The following is a 20,871-nucleotide window of genomic DNA, read 5'->3' as shown; positions in this document are numbered from 1 at the left end:
TCCGGAGAAAGCTTCCACACGTGGTGCCGTCATCTTTTTCATCACTGCATCATCATGGGCGTAGGCATCCAGAAGTTAAAGTGGGGCTTTAATGGCCTCTAACACACCCTCACTTAACTCCCTCTGTCCCCATGTATGGATCGCCTCCTCATCCAAGCCATGCAGGGCAACAGAGAAGAGCCAGCAGGGCCACTCCAGGCACGCTTACTTGCCCTAACCTGTGTCATACGTATCGTGGGCAAGGTGACAGCCTGTCCATCTCTCCTGCTCTGGGACCTGCCCTGGCTGCCTCATCTGAAGCTGTCTGTGGGCTTACCTCCTCCCCTGCTGGAATAGGTGTCCTTCAAAGTGGGCGTGCTCAGGAAATGTTTTTGGAATGAGTGAGTCAGTGAAAAGAAGTCTGTCAAACCATAGCCTGGGGAGTGAAACAAGACGTCATTTAACGAGGATATATTTCATTCATCTCGAGACTTCACTAGGGGAGGGAAGGGTGTCCTCGGGCAACCGACAGACTTTTTCATGTTTCCACATGCCAGGCGACACTGGCGCACCGGGGGTCTCCCAAGTCTGGATGCCCTCTCATAATTCAGAGAGATAAAAATGGGCTATATCCCCCAAGTAAATTAGCCTAACAATCACACATTTTACTCTCAGAGGAGATCTCTGTTTTCTCAAATATACAAACACACACAGAGAACAACGCGCCAGCTTCAGTCAGATCGGCAGCACCGAGTTGCCATTTGCTGTCAGGCGCCGTGCTACGCGCTTTACATGAATTACCATTGAGTCTCATAACATTCCTTGAGGTAGGCTCCACTTCACTCCCACCTTGCCCAGAGGTAATCGTTCTTCAAGGAGGTGGTGCACCTTGCCCAGGGTTCTGTGTAGTAAAGGACAACACTGAAAGTCTCCCCCAGGTGAGCCTGACCCCAGCCCCTCCCAATCTGCAGCCCAGACCTCAGAGGCCACAGCAGCGACTGTGTCTATCCCAATGCCAAAGGCATGTCCACACCATTCACCTGCTCCCACCCTCACTTTTTTTTTTTTTGGTGAGGAAGATTGGCCCTGATCTAACATCTGTTCCAATCTTCCTCTATTTGATGTGGGATGCCACTACAGTGTGGCTTGATGACTGGTGCTAGGTCCATGCCTGGGATCTGAACCTGTGAACCCCGGGCCCCTGAAGCAGAGTGCACGAACTTAACCACTACACCACCAGGCTGGTCCCCTACCCCCCTTTTAATGGACTCTAAACCAGGCATTTTGAAACTATTTAGAATCCAAAAACATCACCCTGCACTCCAAATTCAACAGTCTCCTTAGCAGATTCTGATCTGAGCATGCAGGCTTTTAAATGAGTTCAAAACAGCAGCCCAGCTGACTTCAAAGGGTCGGTTAGAATAACTGTTTCATACTGAATTAGTAAGTCAGGAAAAATGAGAGTTATTAATCTGGCAAGATTCAATTGCTAACTTTACAAAGGAGGAGTTTATTTCAGAAGCCTTATTTAAAAATCAGAATCCTATCTCGGTCCATTTCATTGCATTTATTAGATTTATGCCACAACTTACAGGAACAGAGACTCAATGGAAGAAACAAAAATTCCACAAAATAAGATTTGAGTCTTTTGACACTCAGCCAGATTCAGTAATACGAACAAACAAACAAATACAGTGGTACACAGCTCTAGGGCCACTGGGAAACGAGCCATTTGGGAAAACAGCAGAGCTGGACCCCTATCCCAATCTGAACTGCTGGAATGACCATTTTTAGTGATGGTCTGATGACAGATAACATTGATTTGAAACTTACTTTCCCACTTACTTATGTGAATTGGAACAATTAAGAACTTCTGGGAAACTTGGCTTTTCTCATGTGTAAAACAAGGATGTTTGCTAAAATTGGTTGCTGTGTGAGTTAACTCAAGGAGTGTTGGCGAGCACCTTAGCAGAGTGCCAGGCCATCCTAAGTCCTCAATGCCTGATGGCTAAAAAGAAAGAATGGAAAAATCTTACACTGAAACAAATTCCAAATCAACCCGATATATGTAGCGGAAGGAAAAATAAATCAATATTATATACTAGTCGGATGGGAAAGGCTCCATGAAGCACAGCCCCGGGGGCAGAAGCTGTGAGCAAAGGCAGGAGGTGCATAAGCAATTCAAGTCTGAGACGTCTGTAAAGTGGAAGGTTCTCTTGAGAGACAGGACAGCACAGTGGTTAAATGCTGGTTCCACAACCCAAGTGCCTGGGTTAACATCCCAGCTTCACCACCTCATAGCTGTGTGACCTAGGAATAATTATTGTACCTCTCTGTACCTCACTGTAAATGGAAATCATAATAAAACCTATTTCAGAAGGTTTTCCTATTGCATGATGCTTCAAGAGTTAATATTTGTAAAGAACTTAGAACAGTGCCTGGCATGTGGCAAGCAATAAAAAATATATATAGTTTCTTAGTATTAGCTATCATTGGAAGTAAATTTAAAAGGCAAAAAATGGACTAGGTAGAATATTTAGTATTCTCACTGCTATTTGCTGAATTGCGTCCCCCTCAAAATTCATATGTTTATGTCCTACAGCCACCTCTGAGTCAGTACCTCAGAATGTGACTGTATTTGAAGAGGAGAAAAAAGTAGAATGAGGTCACTAGGGTGAGGCCTTATCCAATGTGACTGGTGTCCTTATGAGAAGAGCTGAAGACACAGACACACACAGAGGGACGATGCAGGGAGAGGCTGGCCGTCTACACAGGCAGGGAGAGGCGGAGAGAGGCCTTGGGAGCAAGGAGCCCTGTGACACCCTGACCTTGGATTGCCAGCCTCCAGAACCAGGAGGAAATAAACTTCTGTCCTTTATGCACCCATCTGCGGCACTTTGCTATGGCAGCCCTAGCAAACTATGACACTTACTAAAGAAAAATCTCTTAAAATCAGACAAAAAGGTAAATATCCCAATTGAAAAATGGGCCAAATACATGAACAGGCAATATACTAAAAAGAAAAAAAGTGGTTAGGGAAATAATCAAAGAAATGTGAATTTTCAACAATGAGCTACTAGTTATCACATCAGACTGACCGAGATGTAGAAGGCAGCTAATCCCCTCCATGGGCCACTGTTGAGAGGAAGGTAGATTGCAGACCTCTCATCATGGGAAAGTAGATTGGACAAATCTTTCTGGAGAACAATTCAACATAGCTATCAAAGTTCCATCTATGAAATATATTTTCTCTGATCTCGCCAATTTTTTATTTGGGTTTTTTCCTAAGAATATAATTCAACAGGTAAGCAACACTTGCTCTGCAGATGTTGGGCCAGGCCCAGAGGCCGTGCTGGCCATCGAGGGGCCGGAGACCACGCGGCCCACGTGGAGGGCACATGGCGAGCACTGCAGGGCAGAGCTTTGGGCTCCCCCCGCCTCAGCGGCCGCTCTTCCAGTTTTGACTTGTAGCCTTCCTTCTTCCGTAGACACAGACATGTGTCCCTGGGTTAAGAATAGGAATCACACCACCAAGTTCGCTCAAGATCACTGTTTTTTAAATAGTTTCTTGAAGTATATTGGACAAACAACAAGCTGTTCATGTTTAGAGGGCACTATTTGATATGTATACACCTGTACAACCATCACTGCCGTCAAGGGAGTGGTGTATCCATCACCCCCAAATGTTTCCTGGCTTCCTCTGACCCCTCCTTCTAGTAGCCTCCCCAGCCCCAGCCCCAGGCAGCCATGGATCTGGCTTCTGTCACTATACATTTCTTTGCATTTCCTAGGATTTTGCATGAATGGAATCACTCTTTTTTTGTCTGGCTCTTTTTGCTCAGCCTAACTATGGCGGGGTTCTTCCTCCACGTTGTAGTGTGTATCAGCAGTCCATCCCTTTTTATCGCTGAGAGGCATTTCATCGTATCTCACAGGTTCTTTATCCATTCACCTGTTGGTGGACAATTGCGTTGTTGGCATTTTGGTGCTATTACAAATAAAGCTGTGATGAAAACCGGTGTGCACATCTTTGTAAGAGCAGATGCTTTCATTTGTCTCGGGTAATTACACAGGAGTGGAATGGCTGGCTCATAACTTCTAATAAACTGCTTCCAGATAAGATGAAGTAACCAAGGCTGGATTTATCCTCCCACCTGAGAAAGACAAAACACAGAAAAAATATATGAACTAGCGGTTATCAAGACACCAGACATTGGTAACAAAGGCCAGTAATCGCTCAGAGACAGGAAACAAGTGTGATAAGCTCAGGATGGTCCAGTTCTTTGTGGAGTTTCCAGGCTGCAGTTCAGGGAAGGGGCACCCAGGCAGACCCAGGAGTCTCCCTGAGCTGGAGGATGGAGATGAGGGTCTGCAGGCCTCGCAGCTAGAGTTTGCAGGAGAGAAGGCCAAAGAGAAAGCTCCAGAGATCTGCAAGGGCCCCATTTGAGTGGTCATCAGGCTACCGATTGGAGAATGCACAAGAGGAAATTTCGCCAGACTGGGGAAAGAGAGGACCAGGAAGGTTAGAACAGTGCCTGGTACTCACACAGGCTGGAATAGAAAACCTCATCGCCCATGAGGTACCACGTAGCATCTTCAGAAGGGTCTAGCCTCCCTAGTGGGAATAATTAGCCTGACATTAAAGCTGCCCATGTCTCGTCTAACACATCTTAAAGCAACGGTCAAATGGCTCAAACTCCTCCTGAGTAACGTGACAGCATCCCAGAACACAGCTCACGAATTTTTTATAGGAATACAAAAATATCTGGTTCTCAACAAGGTAAAATTCACAGGTGTGGTATAAAAAAATATCAAGTATGCAAGGAAACAGAAATGACCATAATGAGGAAAAGTCTCTCAATTAAAGCTGACCCAGAACTGACAGAGATGTTAGAATTGGCAGGTAAGAACACTAAAGGAATTATTACAACTATGTTCCATGTATTCAAAAACTAAGTTAGACACATGAATATGTTTAAAAGAAAAACAAATTGAACTTCTAGAGATGAAAATTGCAATGTGTGAGATTTAAAAAAATATGCTGGATGGGATTCAGGGAAGATTAGACACTGCAGAAGAAAAGATTGGTGAACTTGAGGATACAGCAATTTGAAATATTCAAAATGAAACACAAAGAGAAAAAAAGATTATTTTAAGTGAAAAGGACACCAGTGAGCTGAGGGACAATTTCAAGTGGCCTAATAGACAGGTAGTTGAAGCCAATGAAAGTAAAGGAAGGGGTGCCAGGAAAAATACCCGAAGAAATAATGTCCCCAAATTTTCCAATCTTCATGAAAACTGCAGACTCTCAGATCCCACTTTAAGCAAAAGCCATGCATCATACACGTGAAGAAAATCACACCAAAGAACATTATAATCAAACTGCTCTAAAAGCAGCTAGAAAAAAAGTCACTTTACACACAGAGGAACGAAGATAAAGTGAAGCAGAAACTGATGGAACCGGGAGAAGCAGGCAGCCCCACAGCTGCAGTAGCTGATATCCGTCCCCCGTCTGCTGCTTGATGGGACGAGCAACTGTAGGAGTCTGGAACAACACTGTCAGACATCTTGACCTAGACGGCAGCAGAATAACCTTCTTTACAAGAGCAGTCGACCATTCTAGATCATATTCTGGGCCATAAACCAAGTCTCCGTAACTTTTGTAAGATTCAAGCCATGAGAAGCATGTTCTCTGACCACAACAGAATAAAATTAGAAATCAGTTACATAAGAACATTTGGAAAATCCTCAAATACATATAAACTAAAACTCATGGTTCTAAATAATCTATGGAGTCACAGAAGAAATTGAAAGAGAAATTAGAAAGTATTTTGAACTGAAAAAAAAAGAAAACACATCCTATCGAAATCTGTGGGATGCTGCTAAGCAGCCCTGGAGAGAAAATTGTAGCACTAAATGTCTATGGTAGAAAAGCAGAGGTCTCAAATCAATAACCTCAGCTTCTACCTGAAGAACTATAAAAAAATCAAATTAAACCTGATGTAAGCAGAATAAAGGAAATAATAAAGATCAAGACAGAAATTGATGCCTTGAACAAAGAGAGAAAGTCAATGAAAGCAAAACTGGTTCTTTCAGAAGATCAATAAAATCAACCTCTAGCCAGACTGGTGAGAAGGAAAAACAGATACAATATCCACCACAGAACACATCTTTTCCTAATCATCACATTTCTGGACTACTGATTGTAATCTAGGGGGACAAAAAGTACAAATGGAAGAATCACCAGGCAGGAGAAGAGTCTCAAAGCAGTGTCACAGAGGGATGGTAGGGGTGGGGGCAGCGTCATGTGGGATAATGGGGGTGGGAATAATGTCATATAGGGATGGTGCGGGTGGGGGCAGTGTCGTGTGGGAATGGTGGGGGTGGGGACAATGTCGTATGGGGATATAGGAGTAGAGGTGGAAGGTGGTCAGTTGGGGGAAAGAAGACTCTAGAAGTCTTCTTCTAGAAGACTGGAAGATAGGAGAGAAAATCAAAATTTCCTCAAATATGGCAGAGACTATCTTGTGGAAAAAGATTAAATTGACTAGTTTTGACTCCAGGGCAAAGGACTTGTGTCTGGTGCAATTTGCAGAGCAGGTTATGGCTCGGCATCAGGAGGGGAAAAATAAATTTTAAGAGTTGAAGTTACTTAAGATCAGAGTAAGGAAATACCAATGAGAAATGCAGATGAGATGACACAGACCTGGGGAGTCATCCAAAAATGTTATAGTCTACAGGTTGGGTAAAGATGAAGAAACTATTTCTCTTACAAATAATAAAGCAACTTCTGCCAGTGGATCTGCTCAGTTCTTTCCCTAGGATTCACCAACTTCCAGTGTAGTTAAACCTGGAATAGTGACCAGGGTTTTTAAATGCAATTGTTGTATCACTGATATGTAGGAGATGGACGATTAAAAGAGTTACACTGTCATCCGCATCTTGTAGGATAGAATTCTCAGTCCCATAAGCACTGGCCTTCCCTTGTCACTGTTTTCCCCGATACAGCACACTGCGGAGGGTGGAACCCAGTCCTCCTGCTAACCTCAGAGGCAACTCTGTTCTTGAACCAGACCTATGTGCAATGCAAGGCAAGACGATTTTAGAAGGAGCCCATAGAACAAACAGTGATGGCCTATCTTTTTAAAAAATGAGACTGAGGGGCCGGCCAGATCCATAGTGTAGTGGTTAAGTTTGGTGCACTCTGCTTCTGTGGCCTGGATTCATGGGTTCAGATCCTGGGTGTGGACCTACACAGCTTGCAAGCCATGCTATGAAGGCATCCCACATATAAAGTGGAGGAAGAGTGGCACAGATGTTAGCTCAGGGCTAATCTTCCTCAAGCAAAAAAAGAGGAAGATTGGCAACAGATATTAGCTCAGGACTAATCTTCCTCAAAAAAAAAAAAGAAAAGAAAAAGAGAGACTGAACTAATAAGTTGTTACATTAGTAACTAAATTAGGACTTTTTGTTCTGTAGAGAGAATCTTGACAGTCTTTGAAAATATATTCCTTAATAACCTTAACTCAATTAAGTACCCTATTTGGTCTAAAGAATGCCAGAAGGGCACCATTGTCGCTGCACAGCTCCACGAAGGTTTCCATTTAGTTTTTGGCTGGGGCAGCAACCTTGGATCCAGAAGTGGAAGAAATGAGATGCTGCTGACAGCAGATGTCCTGCCGGTACCTCGGACGGCTGCACGTTCAGTCAAGCGGGCCCATCACGCTAGAGCAGAGATCAATTATGAAGCAGTGCGTGTGGACTGCGTGATTCTTTGGTCCCTGATGGACTCAGTTTTCCTTGTCAATTTCGGTCTGGGATATGATGCTGTTCAAAATACTGCTGTCTTTCATGGCTAAAATATGCTGAATTGCGTTGTTTCTAAAGAGCAACTTGTCAGCTAGCTGAACTCAAACGTCAGGAAGGGTGTTTCACACGTCAGGCAGAGCTTCCGAGCCTCTCTGGCTTGCCCGGATTCTCTGATCATTCTTCCCCCTCATTTCCTCCTGCTGTTCTCTGGAGATACCGGGTTACTGACATAAACATGTTACCCTGACCCCAAATAATCCAGAATTTTTGAGCTTCCAAGAATGACTCTACCTCTGCAGACTCTACCAGGGCCCAGGATCTCCCTCCACCCTCTCTGAGTCTTAGTGCAACAGAAAGTGGAAACAGATGGTGTGGGGCCCAAGACCGCGCTGAATTTCATTAGGCAGAAATCAGAGCGACTCAGGACATCCACCCACTGGAGGGTCTCAGATGGCTTCATGCTCTGGAACTTTCACCCATAAAAGACAATCAGGAAAAAGGATAAACCCGGGGTGGGGCTGAAGGAAGGAGGAGTCAGGCAGCAGCTCATGTCCTAATGCACATTACTGATGGGTTACTCTCTTGTCTGCTAGAAAAATCATTCAATTTTTAATTAACTTTAAGTTAATACCATTTAAATTCACATTAATCTTGCATGTAATAGAAACTTTAAATTATTTTTAAATTAAATATTTTTTACTTTGAGACAACTGTAGATTCATATACAGTTAAAAAAATTATACAAAGATCCCGTGTACCCTTTACCGGTCTTTCCTCAACGGCAACATCTTTCAAAACTACAGGACAAAATTTCAACCAGGATATTGACACTGATACAGTCAAGACACAGAACATTCCATCACCAAAATCCCTTCTGCTGCCCTTCCATAGCCACGCCCCCTCTCCCTCCATCCTTTAGTCTGCTCTCCATGTCTATGATGGTGTCATTTCAAGAACGTTGCACAAACAGAATCACATGGTTTGGAACATTTTGAGCTTGGCTCTTTGAACTCAGCATAATTCTCTGGAGACTCACCCAGGGATTGCCTGCCTCATAGTCTGTTCCTCTTTATTGCTGCATAGTATTTCATGGTGTGATGGCACCTCAGTTTGTTTAACCATCCAATCAGTGAAAGATATTGAAGGTTTCCAGTTCAGGGGTATTACAAATAAAGCTGTGAGGAGCATTCATGCACAGGGTCTTGTGTGCATTTCTCTGGGATAAATGATCAAGGGTATCATTTCTGGGTCATAAATTTTCATGTTTCATTTTATAAGAAATTGCCAAACTATTTTCCAGAGTGGCTGTACCATTTTACATTCCCACCAGTAACGGAGGAGTGATATAGTCCCTGTATCCTCGCCAGCATTTAGTGTCACTGTTTTTAATTTTGGTCATCCTCATAGAAATTTAGTGATTTCTCATCGTGGTCTTGCTCTGCATTTCCCTAGTGGCTAGTGATGTCCACATCTTTTCTGTGTTTCTGTACATTCTCTTCAGTAAAATGTCTATTCGTTTTTTGGTCCATTCTCTAACTGGATTATTTGCATTTTTATTGGTAAGTTCTGAGAGTTCTTTATATATTCTAAATACTGGTCCTTTTTTGAATACATAGTTTGCAAATATTTCCTTCCAGTTTGTAGACTGACCTTTCATCCTCTTAACAGGGGCTTTTGCGGAGCAAAAGTTTTTAATTTTGATGAGGTTCAGTTTATCAATTTTTTCTTCTATGGATCATGCTGATTTTCTTCTTTGTTTTTCAAAAATATTATAGTTTTATGTTTTTCATTTAAGTCCGTGATCCATTTTGAGTTAATTTGTGTATAGGCTGATGTGCAGGTTAGAGTTCTTTTTTCACTTCTGGATGTCCCGTCGCGCCGGCACCATTGTTGACAAGGCTATTCTTCCACCATTGACTTGCTTTTGTGTTTTTGTCAAAAATCAGTTCAGCCTATTTGTGTGGGTCTATTTCTAGATTCCGTGTTCTGTCCCATGATCTCTGTGTCTGACCCTCTGCCACTACCACACTGCTCTGATCACTATTGTCATACAGCATAGCCACCTTCTGGGCAAGCATCAAGGCCCTCCCTCTGCACTCTGACTCAGAATCCAAGAAACCAGCTGTCTAGGAGAATGATAAACTTTGTCATCCACAGCTTCTGAAGAAAAATGCTCACTCTCTGCAGGGCACTGGGCGTTGCTAAGGTCCTTCAAAGTTCAGCTCACATTCCTGAACTTTGATAATCAAGTTTCCTTGCTCCTTGCCTGACAACAGGGCCAGGAAGATGGCAAAAACAATGCAGTAACTTATGAAAGTAGAGACTGCAAGAAGGAAGCCCTGGCAAGCACGAACCTCTGGAAAATGATTCAACACAGACCAACTGCAGAGATGGTTTTTTAAGGTCCCTACGTTTTCAAGACCAAAGGCTAGTATTTTAGTGCTATGTAACCAGTTCCATTATTTGGAAAATCTGTAATAGTGAGAGGCATCAGGGAGAAGTAGGTCAACCTTGGAATATGGTTCTCCAAGCCCCAGAGATTTTCACAGCTTCGCTCTACATTTCCTTGAATTCTGAAGATCCCATCAAATAAATCCACACACTGGTGCATGAGTGGTGACATTCTTGGGTGTGGCACACCCGTGGGTGCTAGCTGTAATTTGGACCCTTTCTCTTTTACCCAAGAAGGATGTAGTGGGAGGCCAAGAAAGGAGCATGCGGTCCAACAGGGAAACTCTTCAATCTGTTCTTCCCCTCCCCTTGGTCTCTCTTAAAACCATTTATTTGCCAAGCCCTTCAACTTCGTGTTGCGTGATAAGTTACTCAGGATACATTTAAAGGTGGCAACATCAACGTATGAACTGCTGCACCAGAATTTACCCAAGACAGACACTTCCAAGGCCCTAGGGAAATGGATTCACTCTTTCACTGAAGGTGTCGTCTTGTTGACCTGGATGAGGGATGTCTCCACGGGATTCTAACGTGGTATTCCCCTTGGGAATGAATTGCACACTCACTGGGGAGGAGGTGGGGAGGAGGTGGGAGGAGCCCCTGACCTCAGAGCCTCCTACAGCATCGTGTCCTACCTCTCAGGAGGGCACTGAGCACACAGACACCCGTGTGGCTTTAGGGGACACCCAATTGTGTTCCTCTTTAAAATTGCTACTTAAAAGGGAAAAAAAGAATTCATTTTTGGTCATTACCTGATCTTTTTCAGAGTCAAAGAACTCAGATGATCCATTTGTTTTTAATTTTTATGGTCATCAACACGTGCTAACACCCAAACGTCATTTCCGTGATAGCCTCCCTGAGTGGAGGTCTACGCAGAGTGAAACAGTGAAAGTTGGGGAAAGTTTTTGTTTTACTTTTGTCAGGTTAGTGGAATTAAGTTTCTCGAAAAGTTGGAATTAATTATAAATCATGTAAGCCTTGTCTTCAGCTGTCTATAGTTGCTTAAACATAGTTGTTAGGGTTGAGTCGTGTCGCCCACAATAGCAATGTTGAAGTGCCAACCCCCAGGACCTGTGAAGGTGACGTTATTTTGCAAATGATCAAATTAAGATGAGGTCATGAGGTCAGATTAAGATAGTCATCCAACATGACTGTTTTCTTATTAAAAGGGGAATTTGGGATGCAGAGACATGCACACAGGGACACATCATGTGAAAACTGGAGTCACGCTGCCACAAACGAAGGAAGATGAGGAGCGGGGAGAGAGGCCTGGGACGGGCCCTCCCCTGGCCCCTTCAGAGGAAGCATGGCCTGGCTTCTAACACCACCATTGTGCAGTCCGGGCCTCCAGAACTGGGAGACGATACCTTCCTGTGGTGGGCTTTGTTGCTGCAGCCCTTGCAAATGAGTCCAGTATTTTACCTTTTTAGGTGAATAATTATAGTTTGTAAGACTCCAAGCTGAAACAGAAACTTTTTCAAAAGGAAGCCAGCTGATAGTGCATTTTAGTTGTTAAGAATTCCACTTTCTTGGCTCCCACTAGGAGAGAATTTGATTCAAGTGAATAAATTATGTCTTCATAGTAACACAGAAGTCCTGGTTTATATCCATAGAGCTTCAAGTGCTATTCTAGCACACATCTAAATAGAAAGGGATTAACGATAATATTTCAACTTTGTCGGAGCTGTGTCTGCCAGGAAGGAATGAATCAGCCACTACAAAAATGTCCCTTCTGGTGAAGTTATCACGAGCAGACTTAACATAATCCATGGAAGCAGAGAAAATTTATCTCAGAAGCCTGTCTGCTTCAACATTTCTGTCTGGTTATTTCCACTTCCAATGTATTAAGCATTTGTAAATCATATCTAAATAGTTCTATGAAATTTAATTAGTTTTTCTTGTGACGTCCATCTAGGGAAAAATTCCAAGATATACTTAGACATATAGAATGCCCTAGAAGAAAACAAGAACCATGAAAACTAATCATGTCTCACAACCGTGACTCTATCATTTTGTCATCTTTCTACTTGCTTAATAATATTATAGCTCCTTCTTAAAAAACTTTCCATTTGGAAATAATTTCAAACTTACAAAAAAGTTGCAAGAATTGTTCAACGAGCTCAACGAGTTCAATATACCCCTTTCTCAGAATCATCTGTTAACATTCTGCTCTATTAACTTTATTTTTTGCCCTCTTTCTAGCCATATACATATTCCAGTGGCTTCTTTTTGCTGAATACTCAATTTACCACGTAAATATTGACATGAATATTTACATACATGTTTACTGAGTCCCAGGCTCTGTGGAAAGCACTGTGGCAGAGAGAGAGTGAATGAGACATACCTCGGCCAACAAGGGCGGGTCAGCATCACTGTCAGTCAAATCCAGGAATCATCTGGTCCTCGCATAGCTAGTGAATCTTGGGAATTAACAGGGATGTGTTCTGCCTGGGCAGCCTCATTTTAATTCAATGTTTGTATCATTAAGGGCCTCTCTCAGCTTCCCACGAAGAAACACATCATACTGCTGATCCAAACGGGCACAAAAGTTGCCCAGAACTTGGCCTGTAATTCTGCGATCTGTATTTACCAAGTTCCAAGAATATTGTGTCTTCTTGGTGGATATGGTTAGTTTCAAGTCAATGTTGCTCATCACTGGACTCCCAGCCCCTGGAATTGTGCCTGGCACAAAAATACTTGATGAATGAATGAATCTTGGAACTCAGTTTTAATAATCATATAAGAAACCCATAGAGAGCTCTTCCTGTGTGCAGGCGCTGACAGGTACTCCTCTCAGTGGCCCGGTGGGAAAGCCTCCACAAGTGTCCTTTTACAGAGGAGGCCACTAAGTTGTGAGGAGGTTAGGTCATTGTCCAAGGTCCACCAGCCAGTGGTTAAAACCAAATCTCACTCAGCAAAATCTCGACCATCAGACCCACTTTCCTCTCTAGGGCAACCGTACTTTCTGCATATTCAGGCCGAGTTGATATTTTTGTCAAACAAACCCTTCGCAGCCTGTATTCTCTTCAAGGATTCAATGTAGTGTGTTCAGAGATCTTGCATCATCAGTTAGAAAAAAATTTTGAGTCACTGAAGATTCAGTAAGTTGGGTCTATAGAACCCAACTATAATTACAAACACTGCTGGAAATGAGCGGGAAGCTCAGCAAATTTCCTTCACAGTCAGGTTTCTATGATGTGGGCTGTCAGACTTACTGAAAGCCAGGTCCTGTAAATCTCCTTCAAGATACCCCACAAACTGGTGAAGTGAAGAGAAGAAGATGAAAGAAAATCCACCTTCTTGATGGCCTCCTGTGTCCTGCATAATAATGACCCACAGGGCTCACAACACAAACCTCTCTGAGACTGAAGGCTGGGGACGTTTGGGGCCACCAGTGCTCTCTGCAGACACACAGCGACTGTCACAGGGACTCTGGATTTTGAAAATGAATGCAGATTTTCCATAGCTAGACAGAAATTCCCAACTGCCCTCCTGGCAGGTGGGTGCTAAGGAATACTTTTTTTTAAAAGGACCAAAATCCGCTCAGGCAGACTGTGTAACCTGAGGTCAGGATGTTCCTGACCTTCTGAAGGCTCCTGCCTTACTCAATCATATTCATAAAAGCAGATCAACAGGAAAATATGTGAGGAAAAGCCATTCTGACATCTCTAAATTGCATTGGCACTCTCAGTGGCCTGGCCTGCTCCAGCAAAGCAGCGCATCCCACGGGGTGGTGATGAGATCTGGGTATCAAAAAGAACCTGGGAAGGGGTCGCCCAGGGGCCACAGTCCTTCTGCTCAGTAAGAAGCACCCACTAGTGTGGAGCTTTTCTCCTGATCCAAATCAACATAGCTGAAAAGAAAGAAAGCCAAGGAACGTTATGGGAGCCGAGCTGGCGAGGGGAGCGGCAGACGCTGGCAGCCCCACAGCATTTCACTCCAGTGAGTCACTCAGAAAACACAAAGCACATTGTGACTTGTAGGTGGTTATAGACACCTCCAGGCATCCAATCCTTCCAGTTTATAAAGATACAAATCTTAATTATTAATGGTTAAGATGAAAAAACAGCTGCCCTGAAGTTAGGAAATTCAAACGCTTGTTTCCTCAGATCACATCACACAAAAGAGGGTCTGTTCCGTGAAGTCCAGTATGCTGGCCTGTTTGCAGGCCAAGAGCCTTCCTGCTTCTGCCCACTCGAGGCAGCCAACCTAACGCTGCAGGAACTTGAGATCCACAGGCCCGGACACACCGGGGCCAGGTGACAGAGGCTCGCCCTGGCAGCACTACACCTGTGACAAATGCCTCGTAAAGTGGTATGCCCAGGAAGAATTGTGTTTCCCATGGTACAAAATTAAGATTAATGATTGCTCTGCTGCTGAACCCTTTCCACATCATAAACAAGAACAGTATGTTGAAAGGGCAAAGACACAATGGCCGTCGGCCTCCATGCCCATTTGAGTGAAACTGTTTTCTAACCCTTAGGAAATGAGGCTAAATGATTATAGGTTGTGATTATACATGGACTCACAGTGGCCTGTGCCATGTACATAAAGGACTACCAACCATATTATAAGTTTAAATTGAAGTTCCTTCCAGCTATGAGCTATTAAATGTATACACAGGATAAGTGTGCTTATGGGAATGAGATGAGATAAATCCCCTAAGAGTGTTGTTGTTATGGGACTTGTGCATCGACAATCTGTCCCTGTCCTTAACTCTGACAATGTTTCGCATATTGTACCATTAGACACGGCACTGGCTTTTAACTTGAGGTATATTCTTGTCTTAAAAAAATTATGTCAGTGCTATTTTCACCGAGTGCATTTTAAAAATTAGGAATGGATTGAATTTCATCAAATGCAGTCATGGAGAAAATCAAATGATAGTTTCCTCCATTTCTTGGTGAAAGTTATTAATATATTCTCTAATATTAAAACATGGGGCCAGCCCTGTGGCTGAGTGGTTAAGTTCACACGCTCCGCTGCGGTGGCCCAGGGTTTTGCTGGTTCGAATCCTGGGCACGGACATGGCACTGCTCATCAGGCCATGCTGAGGCGGCATCCTATATACCACAACTAGAAGGACCCACAACTGAGAATATACAATTGTGTACTGTGGGCCTTTGGGGAGAAAAAGGAAAAAACTGAAATCTTAAAAAAAAAGGGAAAAAATCCCCAAAACGTTGCTATTCCTGATTTAAAACTCATATGACTGTGGCATATTCTTTTAATCTGATGCTGGATTCTATTTGCCAATGTTTTTTTCTTTTGATGCTGAATTCTTTTTAAAAAAAATTTATTTAGGGGCCAGCCTGGTGGTGTAGTGGTTAAGTTGGCACACTCTGCTTCAGCAGCCCAGGGGTCGCCAGTTTGGATCCTGGGCGCGGACCTACACACTGCTCATCAAGCCATGGCGTGTTGGCATCCCACACAGAAGAACTAGAAGGACTTACAACTGGGATATACAACTATGTGCTGGGGCTTTGGGAAGAAAAAAAACCCTTTTATTTAGATATAACTGATATATTAGCTTCAGGTGTACAACATAATGATTCAATATTTGTTTAGATTGTGAAATGATCACATTAGGTTAGTTAACATCCATCACACACATTGTTACAAAATTTTTTTTCTGGTGTTGAGAACTTTTAAGATGTACTGTCTTAGCAACTTTCAAATATACAATGCAGTATGTTTTTTTAAAGATTGGCCCTGAGCTAACATGTGTTGCCAATCTTTTTTTTTTTTCCTCCCCAAAGCCCCCAGTACATAGTTGTGTATCCTAGCTGTAGGTCATTCTAGTTCTTCTGTATGGGACGCCACCTCAGCATGGCTTAATGAGCGGTGCTAGGTCTGTGCCCAGGATCTGACCCACGAAACCCTGGGCTGCTGAAGTGGAGCGTGTGAACTTCACCACCTAGCCATGGGGGCGGCCCCTACAATATAGTATTACTAACTAAAGTCACCATGGTGTATATTACACCCCCATGAATTATTTATTTTATAATTGGAAACTTGTACCTTCTGACTCCCTTAGCCCATTTCTCCCACCCCCAAACCCCGCCTCTGGCAAGCACCAACCTGTTCTCTGTATCTGCGAGCTCAGTTTTTGTTGTTGTTGTTTTGCTTTTAGATTCCACATATAAGTAAAATCAAACAGTGTTTGTCTTTCTCTGTCTGATTTACTTCACTTAGCTTAATGCCCTCGAGGTCCACCCATGTTGCCACAAATGGTAAGACTGTATGCTTAGCTGAGATCATAACCTCCAATGATAACAATATTCTTCTGAGAAGATACTAATACCTGAAGCTCTGTTTCATGATTTCTAGATGCGTATTTCTAAGAAATCAGGATCAACACGCACAAGGCATGATGTTGTAATGTAAACCTGGCTGACCTGCTCATTCATAAACCACTAGCTCTATGAGAGGAGGGACAAGCGTGTTTCATTGCTGTAGTATTTCAGACCATGCAATATGCTCAGCATACTGAGCGTAAATATTAGTTCAATATTTCTTTTTTATTTTGTGAGACTAATCTCTTGATTCAGCCTTTAACTTGCTTCATGTACTTTGGGAATAAACTTGAATTATCTGCTTTTCAATTTCCTCAATGATAAAATAAAGAGGTTAGATGTGACTCAAAGTAACTTTCTGATAGGAGAGAACCATTTGTTCTATTGAATTCTTCGGTAACCCAACATGTGAAGTGTAAAGGACTATTTTGATTGAATCCAGGAGTGGTCATAGCACCTTGATCTCCTGGCACCTTTTCCCTCAATGAAAAAATTAGTAGAATCTGTTCATTCCAACTTACTCCAACATCTACATATCCTCAGGGGAGAGCTCCCTCCTTTGGAGAAGGTCCACCTCCCCCTCACAGGGGTTACGAGAGCCCGTCGACAAACATGAAGACCATGGTGCCACAAGCTTCCCGTCATCCATCTATAGGGGATGGAAGGGTTCCACATTTAGGGCAATACACAGTTCCCTGGTGTCCTCAGTTCCATTAATGGGGGTCAGGTGGGAACTCTTGCCAATGTTTTATTTATTTAGTTTCTTGGTATCAAAATCAACAAGACTGGAATGTAGTTGTTTGGTTTTGTCTTTTTAAATCTGGGATATTTTGGTCCAGTTTTGGTATCAATATACTGCTTTGTTTCATAAAAACACATTTGGAAGGTTTTCTCTGTCCCTATGTGCTGGAACAGATTGAAGAGCATTTTGAACTTACGTATTTCTTATTAGTTTGCTGTTTCTCACCTGTGAAACCAACTGGGTGAACCTGCTCGTGGAGGGTGGGCCTTCACATGCTGTTTAAGATCTCTCTCTCTGCTCAAGTCATTTGGTGTATAAGGAGTATTGATAGCTGTTCTCTCTTTCCAAATGTTTTATTGTTCATTTAACTTCCTTATTTTCGCTTTCTCCTTTTTATTTTGTATATTTGTTGTACTCACTTTTTCCATCATACTTAGCAATATATTAGCTAATAACCTATCTATTTCATTGTTTGTTAAAAGAATCATCTCTTGGGTTAATTCATTTTTGCTGCTGATTTAAATTACACTTTCATCTTACAAATTCCTTTCTTCTGCGTTGCTTAGTTTGTGCGTGTGCATGCGTGCATGCATGCATTGTGCATGTGTATTTTTTCCTCGCCTCCTTGAGTTGAATACATACTTAGTTTATTTCGTTTGTTGTTGCTGCATGACATACACCATAGATTTCCCTCTAAGCACCAATTTAGCAGATACGTTGTCCTTTATTTTCATCCTACAATCTAGAAATAACAATATTAACCTTATGGTATAAATATAAATGCATATAGCGATCTTCCTTCTAAAATAGTTTATTGAAGTTTTTCATTTTTTTTTCATATTACAAAGATAATAAGTGGTACCCTGTCTTTTTTCCCTCTATACAGATTCTTTTTCTTCTAACTTTTCTACACAAATAAACATTATATTTCCTATTCTATAAAAATTGTTTTTCCTATCATTTGCCCAATTTCCTACTGATATGCACATTTAAATAGTTTTTAATAATTTAAGTGGCAATTAATAAATAACCCTTAAGCAATTTTTAATCACTTGGATGTGACGATTTCTTTGAGTATGGAGGGTATCTGGATGTCAATAGGATTCTTTATTTTTTAAGTCCAGTAACTTTATTAGGATTTGTTCTTGTTTTAATAGATTTGAATCTATTTCTTTCTTGGGGTAGAACTACTTTTTGAATATATAGATTCAGGAAAGTTTTCTTAAATTATATCTTTAAGTATTTTTTTCTGTTCGTATTCTCTGGGCTTTCTTTGGGGGTGGAGGCAGACACTAATTGCACATCTTTTTTTGGCTTGTGCATATTCTTCATCTGACTTTCATGCATATAATTTTCCCTAAAATCAATTTTAACTCTGTTTCTTTAGATCTCATTTTGCTGAGTTTTCTCAAATCTGTCATCCATCTCCTTTGCTGTCTTTTCTGTGAATCTATTACTGTTTCTGTCCCTTTGCCTGTATTTCTGGCATCTTTCTTTTTATTTTCCATTTCTTTTCTCAATTCTATCAATTTATTTATTGTCTTTTTAGTTCATCTTTTAGCTCTTTCATCTTGGCTTTGCACTCTTATTTCAAAGAGGTCATTTTTTCACTAGTGTACTTTTGTGTGTAGAGAACATTTTGGTGACAGTCTGACCTACCTATGACATTTGTTTTCAAAGGGCTGATCTTCATCTCCTTCTCTGTTGGTCATTTTTGTTTGATTGGTTTTTCTCCCTAAAGCCCCAGGGCATGGTTGTATATCCTAGTTGTAAGTGCTTCTAGTTCTTCTATGTGAGCCGTCACCACAGCATGGCTACTGACAGAAGGGTGCTGTGGTTCTGTGACCAGGAACCAAATCCAGGCCACTGAGGTGGTGAAAGCACCAAACTTTAACCACTAGGCCCTCAGGGCTGGCTCTCTGTTGGTCATTTTTAACTACCACTTTCTCCTGCAGCATCTTTGCACACACCCAACAGCGACTGCTCACCTCTACAGAGAGAGTTCATCTTTGCCTGAGGGGAGCATCCTTGGTGGTTGTTAGTAGGACCAGAAGGGGCTGGGAGTGAGCCTGAGTAGGAGGCACCCCAGTTCTCATCTTCGCCAGGGAGCAGTCTCACTGCTACCGGAAAGTGTGATAATGAGGGCTCTGGGCTGCAGAGGATCTTTCTGGATCTCAGGGAAGCCCCATTAGAATGCACCTATCACTGGAGACAGGCACTCCTCTCCCTTTCTCACTGTGTACCTAACCCTGGTATGTGGGTCTGCGTGACTCCAGGTCTGTGGGCCACCAACAGACCCTCCTCTGGTGGCCACATCAACAGACCGTTTCTTACAAAGATGGCTTTCCTTCAGTCCTTTGTCCCCAAAAGTCTGTGGAGTTGGGGTTCAGGAAGATTCCTTTAGCTCTTTTGTGTCCTATTCTCTTTTCTTCCAAACCAGGGCCCTTTGGTCAGCCCTCTGTGTGTTCTATTGAGGTCAGAGAATGCTGTGTGCTCTTGGAAGTGGCAGTGTTCTAACGGTCACTGTGTTTGGCTGCCATTCTTGGGATTCTTGGTCATGTTCTGAGTCATAGATATTTCTTAGTGGCTGGGAGGATAGAGTTTCCACTTCTGTTTCTCTTTGTTGATTCCAGGTGCAATCAGAAGTAAGGAAGCAGACAGATGTTTTGCCATCATTTCAAGCTGGAAGTCACATCATACATTTTACATTATTGAGCAGTTCTTCAGTTCTGGCTGGAGCACTTCTCACCACCACCACTACCTACCCTGAGAGAATATTTATGCAAATAGGCCTCATGATTTACAATAGAATTTTTAGGACTTAAAAATCATTTTGCTATAAAAACATGATAAAAAAAATTTTTCATTTGCTTACCCCAGTAAGTTGGTAAGCAGAAACACCCGCCAAGGGACTATCTTCTGACCCGGCCTCCACCGTATCACTGGATTGTTGTTCTAGAAAAGGGGGTTGTAGGCTGTCGGACAAACCAGTAATCTTCAGCAAAAGCTCATCTAACAAATCTGCAAATTCATCGAGGTAATAATTCTGAAGGGAATAAAATTAGATTAGTACGTGCATTCAACAACCTAATTTTTCTTCTTTCCTGATTTTTTGAAGCATTTCGTGGTACCAACTTTAGATGGTATTGCGTTTTGTTAGAAAACACACTGGATCCTGGAGTCAGGGAAGCTGGTGCTGGACCTGAATTTCACACCTTAGTTTCCTCATTCATAATGTCATATATAGGTACGCACATTCATACCTCATTCACGATGTCATATACAGGCATTCATATCTCATTCACAATGTCATATACAGGCATTCATACCTCATTCACGATGTCATATGCAGGCATTCATACCTCATTCACGATGTCATATACAGGCATTCATACCTCATTCACGATGTCCTATGCAGGTATTCATACCTCATTCACAATGTCATATACAGGTATTCATACCTCATTCACAATGTCATATGCAGGTATTCATACCTCATTCACAATGTCATATACAGGCATTCATACCTCATTCACGATGTCATATACAGGTACGCACACTTGTTCCTCATTCATGATGTCATATACAGGTACG

General features: G+C 42.3%; 1 protein-coding gene across 1 annotated transcript in view; it reads right to left on the bottom strand.

The window, feature by feature from the left end:
- Window positions 1-18,072: 18,072 nt before the first annotated feature.
- PKD1L1 (polycystin 1 like 1, transient receptor potential channel interacting) overlaps window positions 18,073-20,871 on the bottom strand; it is a 137,655-nt gene continuing 134,856 nt past the window's right edge. The window contains exons 59-60 of the mRNA XM_070511923.1: window positions 20,153-20,323; window positions 18,073-19,959 (exon numbers count right to left, since the gene is read on the bottom strand). Coding sequence (XP_070368024.1) covers window positions 19,858-19,959; window positions 20,153-20,323 — 273 coding nt within the window. The 3' untranslated portion in view covers window positions 18,073-19,857. The remainder of the gene's footprint in view (window positions 19,960-20,152; window positions 20,324-20,871) is intronic.

This window comes from Equus asinus, chromosome 1, assembly GCF_041296235.1.
Source record: "Equus asinus isolate D_3611 breed Donkey chromosome 1, EquAss-T2T_v2, whole genome shotgun sequence".
NCBI classification, from domain to species: domain Eukaryota; kingdom Metazoa; phylum Chordata; class Mammalia; order Perissodactyla; family Equidae; genus Equus; species Equus asinus.
Note: the sequence above shows the minus strand (reverse complement) of the source record. Positions and strands in the feature narration are given on the sequence as shown.